This window comes from Plectrocnemia conspersa, unplaced genomic scaffold, assembly GCF_051122295.1.
Source record: "Plectrocnemia conspersa isolate PC_06_02 unplaced genomic scaffold, ASM5112229v1 ptg000010l, whole genome shotgun sequence".
In the NCBI taxonomy this organism is placed as follows: domain Eukaryota; kingdom Metazoa; phylum Arthropoda; class Insecta; order Trichoptera; family Polycentropodidae; genus Plectrocnemia; species Plectrocnemia conspersa.
The window spans coordinates 18,955,169-18,979,097 of record NW_028277174.1 but is presented as its reverse complement, the minus strand read 5'-3'; the positions used below and the strand labels follow the sequence as shown (position 1 = coordinate 18,979,097).

The following is a 23,929-nucleotide window of genomic DNA, read 5'->3' as shown; positions in this document are numbered from 1 at the left end:
AAAACTAATTTGGCCTAGGCGTACTTTTAATCACCTATCTGTGCATAAATTCATAAAGAAGCTAATTTAATTTTATAAAAGTTGCAATTAGAATAACTAACTCGTTCACAAGGTGGATGGACAATATTTTTAAAGTTCTGAGAACTAAGTAGACATTTAAAAACATAATTACGTTGTTTATCCCGTACAGCCACAAATAATTTATAAAAGCAGCTTTTCTCTAAATAAGAGTTAAAGTCGTTAAGGTAAAAAGTTAGGTAACCACACGTCCTCTTTAAAACTTTTGCCCTCATGTGTCCTTATTTGTCCTCATTGAACAAAAATGTCCAAGGTGATATATTTTTAGCTTCCACTGCATCCCTAAAAAATCTGAAATAATCTTTAAGCAAAAATTTCCAAAATAACATTTTTTAGCTCTCGCAGCAACCTGTAATTCTTTATCCTTCTTGAAAAAATATTATAAGATGGTATTTTTATTTTTAGTGTCCTTTGTTATTTTCTAAATCTGATCACCTTATGAAAGAGGAATACATCTACTTCATTTGTGGCGTGATGGAATTTACTTTTCTGCTATAATTTTTTTATTTATTTTTATTAAATAATAAAAACTCTAAAGCGTTCATGTCATATTACGTATGAAAGCGTGTATTGAGTTCATTTTTAATAATTAAAACAAACACATGTGGTAGGAAAGTATTATTTATTTTTTAAATTCCGCAACTTCTATTAATAATGGCAAATATAACTGTAAAGAAAACTATCGAACTGGCAACCATATCCATATTAAAATTTTAAGGATTTGTTTAATTCTGACCTTTAAAATTTATTATTTTCTTATAAATATTTTTTGCTATAAAATGTATCTTATAATCTAAACATTTTCCCGAAATTATTTTATTTTATTGTACTAAAAGAATATTCATTGGTATTTAATTGAACCTATGGTTTTGTGTATTTTAAAAGATACAAACGTGTAGCAATAAAAAAATTTACATCACTATTAACAATTTGTATTTTTATTATATTTTTCTTTCGACTTAACCGTAGATAAGCCTATAATGTGTTTTATATAATTTTCTGTTTTTGCACAAGCTTTTATAAATTTGGTTGTTAAAAAACAAAATTTATTTGCAATCAATGTACATATATAACACAATACATAAATACAAATTAAAATTATTAAATGTTGACAGTATTGCCACTAAGTGAAACAGTTTACATTCAACCGAGCGTTGTAATGTTTGTATGCAAAAATGTGGCAATCTGTTTTTTTAAATTATTTTTAATCTTTAAATTTTCCCATCGCTGTTTATTTCCAACTCAAAAATCCCGTTTTTTATGCCTACACATCCCTAACCATGACACACTTAAATTCTTTCAACAAGACATTACAGGGAAAACAGCAATATGCTTATGATTTTATTTTATTTTATCTTGATTTAATGACTGTACACCTCATTATTGACCATACAAAAGTTGAATAAATTGAGATATGAAATATTGCTTCATCTACCATACTCATTCTACTTGCTTAAGAATTTCAAAAACTTCTAACAGTGTAAGGTCCTCAGCAACCGAATTGCTGCTAAGAGTGCATTCAGAGTTTTTATAAACACAAAACTCTAGAATTTTCTCTACCGGAATTTTTGATTGAAAAAGCTAATATATGCTTGAGAAATAAGTCTTAAAATTTAAAGGTCGTAAATCACAATTATTTAGCTATCCGGGTAATATATCATTAACATAGTATACCAAAGAATAATTAAAATTATTTAGGTTAGAAAGTTTGTAAACTTAATTTTACTAATAAATTGAGGCAGGGTCAGTAGAAATATATCGACATTGACATCGATTCCTCTCACCCAAGATTTAGCTTTAAAGTTAGCTCTTCAATTAGCCACTTTAGCGTTGAACGCAATGATTCGACTTGACAGCCGGCATCACTGTTGGAAGTCGTTCAAAAATCGTTCGTCGAAGTAATTTAATCCAAAAAACAACTGCTTTATCAGTTCGATTCGACTTCAAAACTCACAAAAAAGGTAATAAGATAAAGCCTTAGACAATTTATTATCTAATTTTTGTTATTTGCGTCCTTATTGGACTCGGACCGTTACCGGAAATAATTTAAAATGTGCAATATTAATAACATTAGATAAAAGATTTTGGCGCCATCCTCAGATGTCTTACACCGTGTGGAGATTCGAATACAGCGTTCAAGAAAGAATCGAAGCTCTTCGTGACATTTTAGTGCAACAGGAGAAACTTTTATCGTCCCATGTGAAACGCGAATGGCTGTATCGTGCACAATTGGTGCTAGAACCTGCAGGATGGTACGCCTTGTGGAGATTGCCGCGAGAAACTTGCCAAAAATATGGTATATTAAATTATTTTATTTTGGTATATTGTCCTTGCAGAACAACATTTTCTCTAATATTATCTTTAACCCTTAGACCGCCGACCGGTAAATTATTAATTACTCGCTGTACGCCATGCGTTTTTAGCGATATAATTTTTTGGCAACTTACTCTGTTTAACACATCATTACAGCCAAAATACTCAATTTTTATATTTTAAAATTATATTTGTATGATTAACATGATTTAAACATTCTAATTATATCAATAAACAAACATTTTTAGTCGTATTGTTGGAAATATAAAGTGAACAAAACTAAATCTATTGGTCGGTCCGCGTGTTGGCTCGCGTACACACACATGCACGCGCGCGGCACTATACAAGCGAACGACAAGCAGGGTCATGCTCACACTGAGACAATTTTAATATATAAATCTGCAACGCATTTTTTCTTCGTCTGACCTACATCCTGTTATAAAAATTTACAAATCGACAACATTTCTTTGATGCATACAAAATCACATATATCGTACACAAAAATAACCCTAATAACCAAACTGTTTGTTTTTGATCAATGGTGTTTGCAATTGGTTGTTGTTGAAGGTTGTCATATTTCTTTATATATAAAAATAATAAATAATAAAACTTGATAGCAAGATACGATGTTACATTTAACTATATATAATTATATCTGTAATTTATAATATATACATATTCTTCTTCTTTTTCCACGGCACTACAACCGGTGATCGGTTTTGGCCTTTCCACCTAATTTCTTGTAGGGCTTCTAGATATATCTTGAGTTTTAGTATTTCTTCCGCTATTGTTTGCATTTTTCCTGGTTGTAATATTGCACATTCCAGCTTCCAAAATTGAAGTCCAATCATTTATCTAGATTTCGATCGTCTAGGTAAGGGTTTCCCAAACTTTTTGAGCGAGGGAACACTTCGAAAATCCGAAAATTTTGGCGGAACACTTAGCTTATTTTGCTGTACCCAACTTCTAGGTACTAAAATCTTCGCCTTCATTATGAAGTAGAATATGTTCATTCTTTTAATTTACTCAAATTTTTGGGAAATATCTATTTAGGCTCCATGGAACACATATTTTGGATTCGCGGAACACCAGTGTTCCGCGGAACATAGTTTGGGAAACCATGGTCTAGGTCATTATGAATCGGGGCGGATTTATTATTTCTTTGTGATTTTTTCATAACTATTTGGATTTATCCACGTTGGTTGGTTTGCTCCATGATAGAAACCCTCCTCCTTTATCCGGGCTTGGGACCGGCAAGAGTGCATCATATCTACACTCCAGGCGGAATATGTAATATATATTACACACACACACACATATATATACAATAAATAATAAACTTTTCGACCATCGTGACGCATTGGGGTAACCTGTTAGGTCACGATGGTATTAATTTAATGTAAATAAATAAACACATTACAAATAAATTATAAAATAATAGAACAAGTAAAATAAAATGATTCTACGACAAGGAATCGTTTTTGTTATTATTATTATTATTTAATATTTACTAAGAGTTTATATTGATATTTTATTAATTATATCTTATTTATATTTATTAATAAGTATTTAATAGTAATTATTATTATTATTATTGAATTATTACAAATAATAAAAACCAATCACAAAAACAGTTGACAATATTAAAACAGTCGAAATAACGTATAAATATATTCACAAGTATTTACAAATCACAATTATCATTGAAATATTGATGACATAATTTAATTTCGATTCATAAATTAAAGTATAAAAAAACGAATTTCCGCGATGCGTTTGTGCTAACCCTAAAAGTGGTCTAAAGAAGTACGATCGAAACCGCGCGCGAAATACAAACGACTAAAATTAAGGCGTGACTTTATAATTATATATACCACTGTTTCATCGCAAATTCTATAAATAAAATCACTGAAATCGTTTACTAGGAACTCAAACTGATTTTTAAAACATATATTGCCAACTTTTACCTTTCCGTTTCTTTAAAAAACGAAGGTTTTAACGAGCGCATCATATCATGCGCTTGGCGTTGTACAGTAGATTTAGTTGTGCATCATATCATGCGGTTGGCGTTGAAAGGATTAACAACCCAACTTTTGGATTTTCTGGGACGTATCGCCCAACAAAAATAGAACTTAATATTTGTTCATAACTAAAGTGTAACCCATATAGCCATTGAGAATAATCAGGACTTTAAGAGAAAAATGAAGCTAGCATGAATCTATGTGTAAAGACCAGATGTCCTCAACATTTTTGACCTTGAACGGAAATGTCCAAGGTGACATTTTTTAGCTCCTCGGCATCCTTAAATGAACAAAAAATTCGGAATGACCTTTTTCAAAATCTGTTCACTTTAGTAAAGCAGATGATTACAATTATTTAATATATAGAGCCACCGGTTTAATCGCATCTATCCTTACTGTCTAACAAGTCTGAAAAAACTCAAATGTTGTATTAAAACATATTTTTTGGGGTTTCGGGATGATGCATCACATAATCGAAGTAAGTTTTCTTTTTTTTATGGTCTGAATTCATCATCGATCTTTCTTTCTACGCATCATTACTTCCACACCTTTCACTGTCCATACAACTGATAGTGATTTATTTTTAATAAATTCACTGTTAGTAAACGGATTTGATTTGTTAGTTAATTAAATTGTTATTGAGACACAAGATTTGCTTCCTTAATAAGCACATAATCTGCTACAATTCTACAAAATCACATAAACGGGCAATCCAATTTGGCCAATTGTTATTAGTTTTTGCTAGTATATGTAATTTTTTAGTCGTTTTTATATTTAAATATAAATTAATTATGTTTATTTAAGGTGTGCGATTCCCGTGCGTCGTGTACGTCTTAGTCGACGGCTTAGAATTGGACGAGGATGACTTGGTCGCTAGAGTCGATGTTATAGGAGTTCAAGATGATTCCGTACACTTACCGGAAAAACCATTGGTGCCTTTAGTTCAATTATGGGCGACACTCGCACAACCTAATACAGCAATTGAAGTACGACCCACTGCTGAATTTATCGATCATTACAGGTATTGAAATTTGCACGAGCCTTGAAATTTATTCCAACTACAAATATAAACTTTTTCAGGTACTTTTACACTCTTATTTGGATGCCGTGGGATCTCGAAGAAGACGAACAAGACAACAGTCGTTGCTGGTTCGAACTCCACGTGCCGACTCGCTGCAACTTGTGGGCGACTTCTTTCGCTGGCGATGGCTGTCCTTCGTACACTTTACACAATTTGCGCGACGACGGCGAAATAATTAGAAAGCACATAGTTCACATAGAAGAATCTTTAAACAGCGACAACGAGGAAGATATCGGCTGCAATGCAAAAAATGTGTCTATACTCGTGAGCTTGCACGAGCAGCTGCAAGCATTGCGGGCCAGATGGGAACTGTTGCAAAATCCCACTTTGCAAGAGTTGTGGAATACTACGTCCGTTCAAGAATCATTTGAGCCCTCAAAGGTTCTTTTATTAATTGCTATATTTAAGAACAAAATGAAGATTGATTCGTGAGTCGGTCATGTTACAGTTGGCGAGCATTATATGTATGCGATTATGATAAATAGTCGAGAGCACTTGAAATGCAAGCAAATGAAAGCAAATGAAAATATAACTTTCCCAGCATCTAGAAAGTGCATGGATACCTTTAGAAACAAACACTGCCTACTGCACCTCTTTTCTCCCATCGCCTCTGAGCTGTTCGAAAATTTAATCATTGGAACAAGCATGCAGAAGTTCACATTGTTTCAATTGTTCCCCATTCTTCCTAAACATGCTTCAAAATTACCGCTCGTTCATTCCAATTGGGAACTTTCTAGTCTACTTATACTCATGCATCACCATACTGAATTATTACTCCAAAAACAAATGGCTCGTCCTTGTAATAGTGTAACATTTAATGTTTTTATTTTCTCTCTTTACTCCATCAGTTATAGAAACACTTATAACTAAATAACTCAATTTCCGTCGATTAGTTATCAATCACTCTGATTTTATTTATATCTTTTAGATCACTGTCGTTTGGAAAGGTGGTTCTTTACAAGGACACATAGAATGTCTACAGCTAGCCGAAGAATGGTTAAAATGCAAACGAATGTCGTCAAAAATAGATGTCGGATGTTCGCCGACATTGACTATGCTCTTGAATGCAAAACCGGCATCTAAGTCCGTTATACTTCTGTGTGAGGGTTCGCATTCGTTACCGAGAAATTTCTCTTTGGGAAATGACTATCAAGTATCGATCGTTTTTAATAAAATGAATTAACTATTATAATGCTAAGCATAATAAAATATAATTTATAGATTGCAGCTCTGTCTAAAACGCTGAAATGCTCTTTGACATGTAACATGGCTTGTACTACCGCATTTTCTGTGTTTGGCACTGCCGAAATGAGCGGATTGTCCATCGATCCAGGGGATAGCAGTACAGCATTTGCAGTCAGAAAAGGAGCATTTACACTTTATTCTTGTGCGCTCACGGCCTCGACGAACACATATTCGCAAGCTACAGTTGTCTTCGATAATGGCGAAATTAATTACAACAAATGTAGAATAAGCGGATTCTTTACAGGAATCGTCGCACACAAAGGATCGAAAGTAAGCATATAAAATTCAATATGAATAAATTATCATGAGCATTTATGTATGTGATCATTTTTAATATTTTAAGATAAAACTCACCGACTGCATATTGGAGAATTGTGGTGTTATGTTGCAATTGTACGAAGGAGTAAAAGTCACATTAACCAATTGTAAATTTATGAATTATAAAGAAGTAGCAATACGCTATGATAATCTTCAAGCTTCGAGTACAGCCGTCGGTGGAATCGATTTATTATCTGCGTAATTATTATGATAATACTTATGTATTTTTTTGTTATATGTGTCAGTGGCGTGCCGTCCATACATGCGGTAGATTCAAAACGTCAACCCATGCACAGTTGATCGACTATAAACACTAGTACGTGTAACGGCCCAATCGCTCGCCATCAACTGTGCATGAGGGTTAACGTTTTGAATCTACCGCATGTATGGACGGCACGCCACTGATATGCGTGTATATGTAAATAACAACATATTTTACGTTTTAGTTATGACGATATAAAATTAATCAACTGTACATTTTCGGGAGACGGGAAACAAGACATTTGCATTACACGTCTGGATGAGCATGCTTATCCTCAATTGGAAGGCGACATAACTACTATTTGAAAAAGCAATAAGATTAATGATTAAAACTTTAATTCATAGAAACATATTATTGTTGAAATTATAAAACAAAAATCTACAAAATATAATATATAACAAGAACTATATTTGTCATAACATTTGGCATCGTACATTTACATTTATTAAAATAAAATATTTTTTGTAAAATATTCACTAAATTTTCAATGCCACTTTACAAAAATTATGAGCTAGGTAAAAAAACTGGGAAATTCATTTTTAGAAGATAGTAATTCCCAATTTTTCCCTCATACTCAAAATTCCTGGTTATTAGAATCTAACACTACAAATCAATAGAAGAAAGGTCGCATAAAAAAACATATTTCAATATACATAGTTTATAATTTAATGAGTACAATTAAAAAAATACTTATAATTAAAAAATGAAAACAATTATGAAAAAATCACTATTTAAAAATTGATTTAACTGTCTCTGGTCGAATTTCTAGATTAAATCTGCAAGGATAAAAAAATACACTCTTAATTTGCTCTAAATATTATAGATAAATTTCGTGTCATAATAAAACTTACATCATATTGACTGGAATTAAGGTCGTCCTCGTTTTCATTTTTTATATTCGACTCGTCTTTCAATTCGAGTGTCTGAAACCACAAAATAAATTATAACTTTTACTTCTAAAAATCACATTATAAAACCAGGACTTCGAACCGGAACTGAAACTAAAACGTTGTTTTTGTCGGAACGAAAACAAAAAAAATATCAATTTATTTCGGTTCGGTACATGTTCAAACATGTAGTCACAAAAAGTGAAAGATATGAAGAAATATTTGGAGCAAATCACAATTTTTAGAGAAATCAATTTCAATCACAAGCGAACAAGCACAATCGTGAAACTTCCGATGAAAAGGTCAACGATTTAGAGGATTTTTTAAGAAGTAAAAAATTGGCAGACACATTCCCAATTTTTACAGATGTGGACATTGAATTCATATTGAATAATTTTAACCCTGTACAAAGAATAGACAGAAAAAAATATTTTATAACTTTTGGAGGTTAAAAAGATATTTTAATAATTAGAGGTAAATACGAATTTGTTTCGTTTAATAAATTATTTTACTAGCATATAATAAATATAAAAAAAATTGTTCTAAATTATGGTAGAAAATTAATTTTTAATACAAATAAAAACGAACTGATATATAAAACCTAAATAAAAAAAAAAATTAACAGTTCGAAGCCTTATTTATAAAAGCATCTAAAAAGCAAATATTACCTGGACTAAAGACATGACCTTATCGTAGAAATTTTGTGCGATATTCTCTTTCTTGAACCTTACAGCCAGACTTTCCATTACACCTTCTCCGTCTGTATAATTAAGAGCTATCCACATGTACACTTTAGAGGAGTCTTTCATTGGTAACAAGTCCAAATCCTTTGTAATCAATTGGTTAAGCACCAATTTATGTACCTAAAAATAAAATATTAATTTATATATGAAATATTGAGCAAGTGAGAATTCATATACGAGCAAGAATGAGAAAATACTTGATTCTGCCTCATTAGCATGCGGTAACTTCCACGTTCGGGATGATGTAATACTTTTAGGGATCCAAAGCCGCGTTCTTTCCACTCGCCGTCGGTGAAACGGAACAATTTACCCATTTCGTTAAATTCCTCCACCTGAACACAAAAAAAAAGTTTTGCAAATTATTAAATCGTGTGTCCTCCATTATTTTCAAACCAATAGTTATGTTACTTTTCCATTGTGTTTAACACGTTGACTGCCATGGAAATTTTCACGATTCCAGTTTAAAGAGCAAGGAAATTATATTATTAAGAACTTTAATAATATAATTTCCTTGTATAAACTTTGTATAATTGTATTTTCTGTTCATTTAAGCAAAAACCTGATTTTTTATTTTCTTTCCGGAGGCCATCTATTCATATTTACACTGTTATGCTACGAGTTTCCTCGTAGCTGTACAAATATGGCAAGTAATGAAGGGACGAGATAACTCGTAGTGGCATCCTGGGCAAGTAAACAACCTACGAGATCTCGTAGTTGGCAGTCAGCGTGTTAACAAGCTCAATTGTTAATAAATAATTAATAAAACCTCCACTTCTTTTAGAATAAATAAAAGTGTGATTTAGGGCATGCCTATTTAATTGGAGTCACACAAATCATATTTTAAACAAAATACAAACTTCGTCTTCCTCCCCGGTGACTACGACTATCTCTTCCGGCATAGGTACAATCGGCTCATAATGAGGATCGTATTTGTCCTCTTCGTTTTCAGTCTTTGAAGCACCCGATTTGGAACCAAATATCGGCGCACCAGCTCCGGCCCACGTAAACGTTTTTTTTCCGGCTAAATAAATATATTCATCAATACACAAACATAAATAATAATAATAACAATAAATAAAAACACTCACAATCGTTAGAGTTGCTATTTGCTAAAATAGAACTTTGAGCTGCTAACCCGAAATAATTATCTTTGGTAGAACCATCGCTATCAGTCAAATTTTTAAACAAACTTTGGCCGAAAAGTCCACCGCCGGTCATGGCCGGGGGCTGATTGTTCAGCTTCGGACCGTTGTCTGCTATGGTCGCAAATGATGGAAACAGATTTGCTTTAGCACCGAATATCATATTTCCGCTCGTCTCCTTAGCCACAATTGGGAAAGTGTTAGTTTCGCTCTCGTCAGTTTTGATTTCAACTTCCACTTCCACCTCGTCTGTAGTATCAGCATTGAACGTCGAATTTGGAGTATTTTCCACATTATCGTCTTCAGTTAGGCTGTCATTCTTCGTATCACTGCGAGCCTTATCAACAGCTTCTTTGAACTCAGTTTTAATGTCTTTATTCGAGAATCTGATGCAGAATTGTTGCGGTTTAACCTCTCCGCTGCTAAAATCGCACGCTTGGAATAGCAACGAATTGTCACCCTTAGGAAGATATTCGATCTCCGCCGTCAGATTGTGATTGAGGCATATCTTCATTATGGGTTCGCGGCGCATCAGTACCCTGTGAAATATAAATTAAATGGTAATCATGGGAGTCAGTGACGGTGATAAAATATAAGACGTATATTCCAACCTTAAACTTTTTGTTATTTTGTGTTTCAAAATTTTAACATCACCGACTCCGCATTCTTTCCATTCGGATTCAGCAAAACGATATACTTTGGCTCTGTGAGAATACAAAACTTCCTCGTTTTCTTCACCAGTTTTTACGACAATCTTAAAACGATTACATATTATTACATTTTGTCAAGGAAGGTGATTATATAATATATAAATATGATTTACCTCATCCGGCAAAGGAACGACTGGTTTAAAATATATTTCTTCACCCTCTGCTTCAGGATGAGCATCGTCTTCCTCCTCGCGACTTTCGTTCACTTCTTCGGCTAAAACGTATGTTTTATTTCAATATATTTTGCTATATCATATATCGAATATTTATAAATACAAAACTACCTTTGATGTCTTTAATTTCCGGGGTCGAAACAGCTTCTTTTTTCAGTGAAAAATTAAATGATCCGAAACTGGATGGTTTTAAATTATCAGCCGAAAAGATGTTTGGAGTAGTGGTAGCAGGTTTGATGTTAGTGAAAGAGCTGAATATATTTGTCGTAGGTTTAACAGTCACGTTACCAAACATTAACGGTTTGCTTTCAACGACAGGAGGAGCGAACGGAGTTGTCGTTTTCGCCGTAACGTCAAATACGTTGGTCGTGTTTGTTTTGAATACGCTCGAGTTAAAAACAGGCGCAGCGCCGGCAGACGCTCCTCCGAAGATGCTGCCTTGCGTGGTCGGCTGCGAGAACTTAAACTCGGAGAAGTTAAATATGCTCCCGCCGCTTTTATATAGTGTCTCAGCCGGCTTATCGCCGCTTCCGCTCTTGTTGAAATGTTGATTGAAGTTGGATAAGATCAGAGTGTTTACACTATTCGCCGTCGCATCGTCGGTGGCAAACGGGGTCTTGCTGACAACGGGCGTTTCGAAAATCTTCACCCTGTCTTCATAGATGCAACCGACGCATCCGGAACATTCGGGAAGCTGTTTATAAGCGTAAAACTTCTCTGGCAACATGTACTTTTTCGCTAACTTGATGTCTTCTTCGCTGACTTCAGTTTCGGATACAAACTGGATGTCATCATCATCGTCCTCTTTAGTTGATTCGACGATGTTTGGTGGAGGAAGTTCCATCTGATCGTTAGTGCCGTTAATAACGTTTTTGGCGTTTTCGATGGCAGCTTTGAATTCACCTGCTACAGTTTTATTGATAAATCTAACGCAGAACTGCAACGTGCAAATTTCACCAGTGCTAAAGTCGTTGGCAGTGAACAACCAAGTTCTTTCGTCTTTCTCTAGATAATCAACGTCCGGCATCAATGCATGATTTAGGCATATTTTCAAGATTGGCTCACGACGCATAATTACCCTACAAAAAATAACTAAATCAATCACGCGCCTACCACAAACTATACTAAAGACTATTTTGGGCGTATGAGAAATATAAATATTATATTTTATTTTTAAGTTTCAAAAAGTGATATAATACACATGCACTACTTATTATTTAAAAGCTTCAGTTTTTATTTGTTGTAAAATTCATTCTGAAAGATTTTGAATGAAAAATTGCTAAAATATACTAACCTGAATTTCTTGGTTGTTAAATTTTGAAGAATTTTAATATCACCAATTCCACACTCTTTCCATTCAGATTCGGCAAATCTAAACAACTTAGCTCTATGAGAATACATTATCTTCTCATCTTCTTCTCCGGTTTTCACTTTAATCTGAAAAAAGATAATTATTTAATACAACACCATAAAAAAAGTGAATCAAATTTGTTTACATACCTTATCTGGCAACGGAACGATCGGTTCAAACATGATATGATGACCTTCGTCTTCATCATAATAACTATCGTCGTCTTCTTCTCCGTGACTCTTATTAGGACTTTTAACGCTCTGAGCAGTCTTCGGCTTGAATACAAAGTCATACTTTGCGTTCGACACAGATCCGAAAGTACAACTTTGCTCTTGCAAATTTGCATCTTCACTATCTACTTTTATATCCTTTTTAACAGCTTCTATTGTTACATTCGGCATGCCAAACATGAAGGTACTGGTAGGAGCAGTTTCTTTCGCAACAGTTGCGACAGTAGAAACGTTGTTGAAACCGAATGTGAATTTGGGCACTTCCGGTTCTGCCTTTTTGTCTTTTGGTGGCATACCAGCTTCTTTGGGGCTTTCGCAAGCCACGCAATAATCAGTCGACGAATCGTTGGAAACATAGCATGCTTTGCAGCTCCACGATCCCGGTTTCGGTTTGAATCGATCCCCCCATCCGGTGGATTTTTGATCTGCTACCGTTGTAATACTTTGTGTGACAATAGGCTTCGACGTCGTAACAGTTGACGTCGCAGTAGTAGGTTTAGCAAACGTGAAGCTAGCGAACGGATTCGGTTTAGTGGCTTCGACTGTTGTTACAGGCTTTTGCGGTATCGGATCAGCGACAGGTTTAATTGTAGGAGCTTTTATAAAAGTAAATCCTCCAACTGTAGTCGTAGTGGACGATGGACGTGAAGTTTCACACACGTTACAAACATTTTTGGTGTTTTCGTTCAACGTTGAACATCCGGCACATTTCCAAGTATTTTTATTATCCGTATTATTAACAGTTTTCTCTACATCGTTGACTTTGTCATTGTGAGTATTTTTACAGCTGTTGAATACATTGTAGAAGTTTTTACTGATATCCACAGTTTTGAATTTGATGCAGAACTTCTCCATTTTTAGTGTCTCGTCTGCGAAGTCGTTAGCGACCCAAAAGTACGTTCTTTCGACGTCCTTAACTGTAGACAACTCCATTTCCGACAAAAGTAAATGATTAGCACATATGGTATGTACAGTGTCTCGCCTCATTAAAATCCTCACTTTGCCGTTATCTATGTTTTTCAAGATTTTTATATTACCGAGACCGCGTTCTTTCCATTCTCTGTCGATGAAGCGATATAACTTCGCACGAGCGTCAAACAATATCGATTCGTTCTCTTCGCCAGTGGTGGGAACAATTTCATCTGGTAAGGGTATCATCGGTTTATAATCATGGCACGGATCGAAAGTATCGTGGGATTTCTCCAATACTTTGCTCACGTCTAGATCTGTTTTGTCCTTAGATACATATAGTGACTCAAATATTTCATTAGGTTTAGACACTGTTTTCTGATCGAACAGACTGAACGACTTAAAAGCGGTCTCAGGAGTGCTGTCGGTTTTACTAGGCGTCGACGTTTGAGAAGCGAATAGAAATTGAGGTGGCGGATTATTTGGTAGATTAATATGATAATCGTGAATGACCGCTTGAGTGGGCTGAGCTGGAGGTTGAATGACATTTTGGTAAGCAGCGGTAGTTGGAAGCGATGACACAAAAGAACTAGGTTTTGAAACCGTGCTCGATTGGAAAGCTGACACTTGAGTTTGAGGTATCGAGCTTTGCGATTGACCAACATGTGGAGTCGTAAACGACGTTGAAACGAGCGGAGCCGGCGGAGGGACGATGCGAGAAGGTAAACTTTGCGGCGGAACAATAGGCTGAGCCGCCGTCACTTGAGGAATCGGAATCTGGCCTTGCAGCAATAGATCAGAATAGATCGACTGTTCGGGTTGCAATAGCTGCGGTGGAAACACTTGAGGAATCGCAGGGTATTGTCCAGGATAGAAGGGATAAAAATTCTGTGGATATAGCATCGATAGGGGATGCTGCGGTAATCCAGTTCCGTTAACGGGCATGCGAGGAAAATACGGATTCGTTCTACACGCCTCTTCTAAAAGATACATCTCTTCTTCCGTCCTCTGTTGGCTGCTCGGTTGCAACTTTAATTTTTCAAAATCTTTTCTCAGATCAGATATATCCTTCTTCAAATCTGCAACATTACTAGTGTTTTCGCTCCGCAATTCTGTAACTTTAAATTGAATATCGTCGACCGAACTCAAAAACTTTTTCTTATCTGCCACGTTAATATTTTGATATTTTATTTCTTCCAAACTCTCCTTGATTTCCTTAACTTGTTCCGCCAGCAACTTATTCGATTCGAGAACAGTCGAGATTTGCTGAAAGACCGAACCGAAAAGCGATTCCTTCTTCTGAAGCTGACGTATTTGCGCTTCCAACGATCGGGACAAGTTCAGCGTATAAGGCGTCCCCTTTTCCGGAGTCGACTGTATATGATGTTCTTGTTCTAATACAGACGAATGTCCATCAGATTCGGATTCGGGCTCTACTACATTATGTTTTGACGAATTATTATCATTGTCAAAGTTGGACAATAACGATTCGATATTCTCAATATGCTCGTTTAAGATATCTGACAGCGGATGTCCCGTATCTAAATTAGCATCTTTTAACCGATCCGAAGTTATGTAAATAAAACTGCGAGCTTTAGACAAGAGAGTGAAATTCTTTATTCGCATCTCTGAAGTGATACCTTCTTTCTTCAAATTTAACTGTTCGTCTGCCGTTTTCATGTATATCTTATACAAATAAAACGATGCATACGGAGATTTTATATTTGTGAGCATCTCGATTGCTCTATCGTTATCGTTATCTTCCATATAGCTCTTTCCCAAGAAGAGCTTAGTTTCTTCGAGCATATTATTGACATACTCTTGCGTGTTTTCTTTATATGAGAAATTAAAAATTCGCTTCTTTGGAGGATTAACTGAAATATGATTTTTTAACCTTTCGAGCATAGGTAAAGCGGCAGAATAATAAAGAATGGCTCGCTTAAGTAAAGATTTCTTTCGTTCCGTCTCGGTCTCGGCGCGTTGTGCAAAAAGTTTGCCTAAAGAGCCCAACACGTATGGATCCAATCCGTGATTGGCAGTGCAGCGGATCGTTTCGATTCCGTGTATCAACGTCAAGCGCGCTTCTGCGCATTGAGATCCAGCGCCGTGACTAGCGAACTTCCTCGCATATTCCCACCATTTCGACTGCTCGATGCTGCACAGCGGCTCCATTATCAAGCACGGCACGGCGGACGGACGGTCCGAGCTGAAAATATCCTTCTTCCTATTCTTCAAATTTTCTTGTGCAATCAAAACAGTGCAATAGAGAAAAGCGTCGATATCCAGATTACTCAGCGTTTCTGGGCCGCAATTCGGTAAGTTGTCGACAGACGAAGGTAGACCTTCTATCTGAGTCGACATTTTAGAAAGCTTAGAGCGATTCAAGCCGAGCCAGGTTTGGAAGTGTAATGATTCGGGACTGAACGACTGAGCTAATACGTCGATTTCTTGCATATCGATTGAATTCGGTAATACTAATTTTGGCTCGACGAAAGTGGGCGAATCCAGTAGATAAGAGGACGATTTAGACAGTTGATCTTTGATTCCAAACAGTTCTTTGTGGATCTTCTCTCGCCAATTCTGTCCGGAGCAATACTGAGTGATCTGATCCAAGAACAATTGTTTTTTTGTTTTCGCACACGCTAATAATGTGTAGCCGGCTTGAGATTTGCGATAAGCAGCAGCGGACGACCAGGACGTTGTTACGTTTTTATTCAAAGTCGGAGAGTCAGTTTGAAAGGCGAGCAACATCAGCGGAGCCGAAATCCGGGTCATTTCGCGCCATCCACTCTGATCATGCATTGCTCTCTTCAATAATAATGTGCCTCCGTGCAGGCAAAATTGAGCACTGAAATGTTTCAGTAGATCGTGAGACGGATGCAGTTTTTGGCAGTGGGCCGCATCGTATAATATGCGGTCGAACTGTTTCAAAGCATCGGTGGCTTCCGTCGGGGAATACTTCCATCCGAGTTGTAAATGCACTTTTCTATCCAAAGCGGTCAGGTAAAGAAACCAGTAGTTCCATATTAACGACTCGGACTGGCTCAAAGCTTCGATCCGATAAGCCTCGATGACTTCCATCAACACTTGCTGCCACGATAGAGAATTTCTAAATTCGGCGTGATTGTTGACCTGCACGTCGAACGCATGATGGAAAGCTTCACTGGCTCGGTTGTACTGTAGAAACTGACGCAACAGACGAATATGAGAAGGCGGATCCGACGGTCGAGCAGACACTTGCTCGCGCAACAGACTGATAAGAGCTGAGGTATCGGCGTTTTCCATTTGTAAAAGCTGCGGATACAATCTCAACAGAGTAGGATGATGGGGGAATGCGGCACTAGCGCGATCGACCCAATATCGCACACACCCAGCATCTACATCCAAAGAGTTGTCCGACAGTAATTCACACACTAGAAGATAGAATTTATGTTACTGATTGTTTAATATAACTATTCTATAATATCAATATATAACGTACCTTTTATTAGAAGGTTATTTTGATTGGGATCTAATTCTATGGAAGTTTTAAACTCGGCGACGGCTTCTTCTTTGCGACCCAGTTTAGCGAACGCCTGTCCGAGAAGAGTGTGAGCTGCTGCATTGTCGTTCTTAACGTTGAGATAATTGGCAACGTATCTGATGCAGGAATCGTAATCGCCAACGTCAAAATACAATCGTCCAATCGAATAGCCCCTGAAGTTTCTCTGAAAAAAATCAATTGATATGTTTGTTGTTTTCATTTATGAATGAAATTCATCATGATATATTAAGTCTAAACCAAATTCAAACTTTTCATTATTGAAGTATCTATAAAAATATAAAAAAATTAATAACCTGTAATATGCAATATCAGCAACCTAGGAAGAATGATTTTTCTTTTTCAATATATTACAGACAAAAACAACTCGCAAAATTCAAGACTGCTACATCAATAACTCGATAAGTCTCCGACTAATTTGTTTTGGATGTATTGACAACAGCATCTGACTCGTCCCTATACATATATTGTTTTTGTAGCTGTGTCGAGTGAAAATCTACTTTCACACACTTGTTCGACTAAGGATAAGCTTATGTAGAAGATACACTATCGCTCCTTCTAATATTTAGTAATGTTTTTCTATACCCAGTGTATATCGCGTAAACTTAAAATGTATTTAAATATTTTTTAATATGTTTTTTTGCAGTGCATGAAAGAAACCATAAACTGTATCCCTACATCATTGGATGATAAGAAATCGAGAACTATAACCACCTTCCGGAGCCCACATTTGGAGCTGCTCGAGAACCGAAGGATTGTCTACAATCCCTTGGAGCAATTTCCAGAAGTGTTTAATTATATCAACACTTCTGCGAGTTGACAAAGAATACGTATCCCAGCGCTCCCAAAATAAAAGCACTGAGAAACAAGAACAGATAATACCCGTATTACTTTAAGTATAAATATCGAAGGAATTTACGCTGTACTTTTTCCAGCTTCAATTCATTACATTGACTCATTACGCCTGGAATCCAAAAAATAGAGCTAGTTTCTAGTATGCTGCGGACGCGAGAATGCGCAATACTAAAGTATTCCTGAAGCAGCGCGCATTTCTTAAGATAAAACCGAGCATTTTTATTGATTTGATGCGAGTCTCTGCAACGTGCAAGCTAAATTTCCAACGTTCTTCGAAAGTCACAACGAAAACCTTAGTAAAAGAAGACCTGTCTAGAATATATCCACCGAGACGGTAGGAATATTTTATCAATCAACTTATTGCAAGATAAGTTGATTGCAATAGGAACTTTTTCGTCAGAGACACTATCATAAAAATTGTCCGTAAACAAGGAGCGACTACATCCAATTCTTCCTTCCATCAGTTTATCGAAAACTTTATTGGTGTGGTCTTTACCACCCAGCTCTTTATTGGCAGAACCACCATAAATAATTATATACAACGCTAATGCATTTGATTGATCCAAAACATATAATTTTATGCCATATTTGTTTTATTCCTCTTTCATATATTGACGAACGATAAGTCTTCCTCTCCACAAACAACTTATCAATCGTTTCTTGGAGGCATAAATTTGATTTATTTTATTATTGAAAAATGATATGTGGGCTTATTTTAGCCATACTTGTATTATTTTCTTCGTTGTTATTAGTCACTTGGATCAAGAAGAACCTGTCACGACATAAATTGTGAAAATGTCTTGATATTGAAAAGATAATGCTTCCAGTAATTGTTTTGGCGATTCAATCTTATGGTCCCCATATGCAGCAGAAGTCGTAACCAAAATTTAAATTCTCTGGCTGTTACATCACTCCAACGTGTTATGTGGCTATGCTCTGAACTGGAGGTTGCTAATATTTCTACAGCATAAAAATTAGTTTGTTATACAACAAGATTAGAATTCATTATCAAACAATAAATTAAAAAATCGATTGGCTGATTCCCCTCAATATTTACTTTTATTCTTGGCGTTCCTGTAAATGGAATCTCCTGACATTTAACAGGTTTTTGTTATTGAAAAATTTTCCGACAAGTAAATAGGAATACAGCAGAAGGTATGTTTTTATTACTGTCATTATTACTTTCGGTTTCAGATTCACTTTCAATTTCGTAATCACTATCTGGTCCATATCCAACATCATCGTCATAAATGTTCTCCTCCAGTCTTGGTTGTTTGACTGGTCATCTATTCATTTTGAAAGAAGGTTCTAAAACGCAATAAATTAAAACCGTTAAAATTTACCTGATATAGCAAAAAACTTATTCAAATATTATTATGCTATTAACTGCGTTTGACCATAAAATTACTATTTATTCGACTATATGTGACTAATTTGTACATATTCTTCAAAAATATAAAAAGATTATGGTAGCGGAAATGGACTTGTCCACCGTGTGAAGTATATCAACATAGAAGTATGTAAGATATTGTAAACTATTTGTATGCCCAAGATAGATATAATTCCACATCTGAATAATCAACTGATTTTAAATTTTATCTATTGAATTTAAATATTACCATAATTATTTATCTAATGATTTTAAATATTAACATAGATATAAATACGTCCATATTTATAATCTTAGTAATCTAGTCTCTTATGTGTATATTTATATTATACACTTACATTATCATAAATATAAAATAATTAGGAAATAATGTAAAAATATAAAAGTGTATGAATTATTTCAGATAGTGTAAACCAACCTTTAGTCGTAGAAGAGATTGAATAAAATCACTTTACGCACAAACGCTCTACTCGAAGTATGCTGGAACACTGGCTGGTATTTGTATGTGTGCTAATACTAAAAACCATACATCCATACGTTGCTAAGTATTGGATATATATGTATGTATAAATATACATATATATACAATTTGAACGCGCGGTGTGAGTGCCCTTAGCTCATAAACGAAAACGTGCCATGCGCGTTGTCAGCACCCGATGAATGCAAACGAAAACACACTAGACAAATTGTCAGCATTGAACGTATTAATAAAATACTATGAATTTTAATGAAATCGAATTATTAATAAAAAAAACTTTTGTCTCCCCCCCCCCCATCTACTGGAAAAATCTGAAATAACGTCTCTGAGCCTAAACTAGAAATTCTCAGGTTATTCCTCAAAGATAATCTAAAAAAAGTTAGATCCACGATATGTCATTTCAGTGAAATCATATTGGAGCACTTCCATTGTGATGGCATGATTTAAGTACTTTTGACGTGGATTTTAAAAACACTTGAATTTGACTAGAAAAATGCATGTCATTTAATGAAATACTATTGAAAGCAAAATATTAAAAAACCGACAACTGACTGGTAAACTTTTGCCCCCCCCCCCCTTCTCTGGAAAAAGCTGAAATAACATCCTTGATTCTAAACTGGAAATTCTCGGGTTATTCTTCAATCTATCCCGAAAATATATGTTAAAATTTCATTTAAAAAAAATCATATTGGAATACATTTTCACCAGTAGATATATATTTTAAACAAGTGAAAATACAATTTATCTGTCAGGAGTAGGGATTCCAATCCCGGGATCCCGAACGATTTTCAATACCCGATGAGTCCCGGGATTATAAAACATAATCCCGAATTTTTCGGATTGATTGATTTATCAAGTACAATCGAATTATTATTGACAAAATCGTTATATTTCGTGTAAAAACTTGCGCGAGCTGCACGTGTCATCTGTGAATCTTTGAGGCTGTGAGTCTGAACGTGCTTTTTCAGCAGCAGGCTGCTTAGGAACCAAAATCAGATCAAGGCTAAATGATGAAACGCTTGATCCTTTGATGTTACTTCGTGAGTTTTACTCAAAATAATGTTTTCCATTAACTTTGTCTATGAATGTACATTTGTACATACATTGTCAAAAGTTCATTTTTTATCTTCTCAAATAAATATATAAGACCTTCCCTTTTTTATTTTTATTATATTATTTTCTATTTTAAGCCCAAGACTAAAATTATACGTACTTCATACATTGTACGTTATAAAAAACAGATGTAATAATATATTGTATTATTCATTTTAAATTATTTTTATCGATAAAATAACATGAAAATTATCACGGGACTGGTCCCGGGATCGACTAATTGTAATACCGAAATCCCGGAATCAAAATTTTGGCCCGGGATTGGAATCCCTAGTCAGGAGCTAGTAAAATAATATGATTTCAACTTTTCTATGTGTAGTAATATATACATTTACAAACATATCATTATTTATTTACGTGCGATGTATAAATGTTACAGTGAATGTGTATTTTTCGGTGAAGTTATATTTTCACTAATGAAGTCCAAATATATTTTCATCAGTAGATACATATTTGTTCCAGCGAAAATATAATTTAACTGATAAGCACTAGTGAAATTATATGTTGCTCTAAAATGTTTATAAAACTCAATTTAACAGTTGCGAACGTGAACTAATTATAGTTTTAGAACTTTCAAAATACAAACTAAGACACTCAACTCTCAGGGGAAAATTAGCAGAAATACAGACAAACGTCGCATCTTGCTCCATAGTTTGTCTGCACTTGGATATTACAGTTTTAAAAATATGATAGCCATTCTTATTGATATTACTTCTGATATGATAAATCCCTCAGTTTCCAAAGGCCAATCCCTCAGTTTCTTAATTTATTTATTATTTTTATATACCCTATTGTCCATCGATTTTTTATGGTTTATAAGTGTAAATTATTTTGGTGGATTAATATTGGTTTTAAAATGACAACCGAGTGGTGAGGGTTAAAATGGCGCAGTCATACCGATGTGTATTCGTCACACCGAGAATACGCACATTAGCTCCGAAGGAGGTCCCGCCCCATTGTAGTAGGAAGTAGGCAATAGGCAGTAGGCAGTCGGCAGAAAGGTTATGTCGATTACTAGCGTTATTCGAAATGTGTCGGGTAAAAATGCCGGTAGGGGATCAATGAAACGCCGGGGAGAGGAAGGAGGAAGGAAAATAGGCACGCACCTCTTTCGCCGTCTTCAACTTGGCGAAGCTCTTGGCGACGTGGCGGTCGACATCGGGCTTGGTGCGCAGCATCGCAAGCGACGCAGAGCGGAGACCGCAACCGTCACCCGCAGCGCGAGCTCGTACCGACACACGACACGCGCGCGCACGCGTAGATGTTGCCAGTAGGCGAAGTCGTTGTAAAAGCCCCAAAAATATTATTATACTGATACTGAAAATAAAACGGTATGAAAAATATATTAGTTTAACTACAAAAATACGTTTTCAAATTTAAAACTTTGTTAACCGCGGTTAAAAATACGGATATGCCGAAATACATCACAAAGTTTGGACGGAATACACTGTAGACAGATATAAACAATATTTATATAACTTGTTTTTAATTGCACATTTCATTAATCGTGTAGTAAATAGCATAACCCTGATAATTACAACAATGTATCGTGACAATAGTATAATACATATATACAAAAGATAACTCACACTGACTAACACTGAACAGATCACCACAATAACATTGATAATGTCCAGAGGAAAAAAAACGATCCTTCGAACAAAAGACAATGCGTCGAATCACGTCGGGATCGCTACTTTCGGCTTCTTAGGACTTAGGACGACAGACATCTTGAGAGTGCAGAACGAAACACTAAGGATAAGTGCAGGACGAGACACTACCCTTAAAACAAAAATTAGACTTCCGAAATTACATTTTTTGGCTCCCGCAGCAATTTTTGCCTTCTTTTATCCTCCTTGAACAAAGAAATTCAATATGGCCTTTTTATTTTTAGTGTCTTCCTTTGATATTTTAAAATTCTAGTCACCTAAATATGTATTAGGATTTTGTATTGTATTATATTATATACGTAGATTTCGAATAAATGCGGTTTTTCTATAGCCAAATAATTTTATAAAAACTTTTATTTTGTTAAAATACACGGAATTTACGTTTTCTGGTTCTTATTGAACTAAATGATTAATTATGACATTATTTTACTATTTCCTAGTCTTTTAAAGAAAAAAAACACATTTTACCTATATCTTCCCAATGTTTGCCAAACTCCGTTTCTAAAACTAAAGTTTCTGTTTTTTATCATCCCGTTCAAAATTCCCAATTTTGTTCATCACTAGTTAAAAATCTCAACTAACCATTTATCAATGTCGTCGTGTGTTGTTCAGTGCTACCATATTTTTTGATATACACTCATTGTTCACGATAAAATGTGGGGGGGGGGGGGGGAAATAAACAAAACGTATATCATTATAAAATAATAATGATATTAGTAGTAAATTATTAAAATAAAGTATTGAAAATAAGTAAATAGCATAAGAAATCGTAATTAGTCAAACATATACTATTAAGGTGAAAAAAATTACATCAAACATTTTTGTTCAAAGAAGACAAATAAGGACAAAGAATGACAAAAATTTTGAGCAGGACAATCCTCCTCAAACGAGGGAATATTATAGGGTTAGGCTTTTGGTGACCTTCAGGTTACACTTAATGCATCACAATGTTCTAAAAAAGAGTATCATAATTTAATTTAACATGAAATATTAAATCACAATTTAATAAAATATTATTTGCCACTAAAATTCTACGAAATGAATCGGCCCAACTTTTCGTGGCTAACACTGAACATATCAACGTAGATTGCCAGCGTATTAAGAAGCCCGATAGCTACTGCCATAGGTGAACGTCCTAACAAAACCGGCTTGAAAAGCCATCTTGAACGCGTTGCTCGAAGATGTTCCGAAACCCAAAGCTGGAACTTCTCAAGAATAAAAAGATTATTCACAATGATCTGAAGAAATTTTAGCGACGGGATGGTGACAGGTAGCAATTAGACACAGATTGAGCCGCTGCAGTAATATTTTATTGAATTATTTGATATTATTTACATGGTTAAATGAGGACGCCAGACGACGCGTCCGAATGCCCGGAAGATTTCCAGTCGAAAGAATAACCGTCCCGCCAGTGCCGCC

The 23,929-nt window shown here is 35.2% G+C and overlaps 2 protein-coding genes across 3 annotated transcripts; one reads left to right on the top strand and one right to left on the bottom strand.

Moving 5' to 3' along the window:
• The first annotated feature begins 1,899 nt into the window (after positions 1-1,899).
• Positions 1,900-7,788, top strand: nesd (SHC binding and spindle associated nessun dorma). Of its 2 annotated transcripts, none has more exons than XM_088195466.1 (8): positions 1,900-2,039; positions 2,179-2,374; positions 5,217-5,433; positions 5,493-5,874; positions 6,422-6,646; positions 6,715-7,008; positions 7,082-7,254; positions 7,503-7,788. In XM_088195466.1, exons 2-8 carry the CDS (start codon positions 2,179-2,181, stop codon positions 7,621-7,623), a joined length of 1,608 nt encoding a protein of 535 aa, XP_088051592.1. In that variant the 5' UTR covers positions 1,900-2,039; the 3' UTR covers positions 7,624-7,788. The 2 variants fall into 2 exon arrangements, with proteins under 2 accessions (XP_088051592.1, XP_088051591.1); XM_088195465.1 differs by having other exon boundaries at positions 2,153-2,374.
• A 172-nt stretch (positions 7,789-7,960) lies between these two features.
• On the bottom strand, positions 7,961-22,083 carry Nup358 (nucleoporin 358). The gene is made up of 13 exons (XM_088195464.1): positions 21,947-22,083; positions 16,945-17,170; positions 12,474-16,876; positions 12,268-12,410; positions 11,085-12,052; positions 10,914-11,014; positions 10,702-10,844; positions 10,037-10,629; positions 9,806-9,969; positions 9,146-9,280; positions 8,874-9,068; positions 8,170-8,241; positions 7,961-8,094 (listed from the first exon to the last, which is right to left on the bottom strand). The coding sequence occupies exons 1-13, from the start codon at positions 22,016-22,018 to the stop codon at positions 8,089-8,091; spliced, it is 7,221 nt and encodes a 2,406-aa protein (XP_088051590.1). The 5' UTR covers positions 22,019-22,083; the 3' UTR covers positions 7,961-8,088.
• Between the last annotated feature and the right edge of the window lie 1,846 nt (positions 22,084-23,929).

Excerpts from the sequence above, each read along its gene's own strand:
- nesd (XM_088195466.1), top strand. The coding sequence starts at position 2,179 with ATGTCTTACACCGTGTGGAGATTCGAATACAGCGTTCAAGAAAGAATC. Across the intron at positions 7,009-7,081 it reads TCGCACACAAAGGATCGAAA|ATAAAACTCACCGACTGCAT; the intron begins GTAAGCATATAA and ends TAATATTTTAAG. Across the intron at positions 7,255-7,502 it reads GGAATCGATTTATTATCTGC|TTATGACGATATAAAATTAA; the intron begins GTAATTATTATG and ends TTTACGTTTTAG.
- Nup358 (XM_088195464.1), bottom strand. The coding sequence starts at position 22,018 with ATGCTGCGCACCAAGCCCGATGTCGACCGCCACGTCGCCAAGAGCTTC. Across the intron at positions 16,877-16,944 it reads AAATAACCTTCTAATAAAAG|TGTGTGAATTACTGTCGGAC; the intron begins GTACGTTATATA and ends TCTATCTTCTAG. Across the intron at positions 9,970-10,036 it reads AAATAGCAACTCTAACGATT|CCGGAAAAAAAACGTTTACG; the intron begins GTGAGTGTTTTT and ends ATATTTATTTAG.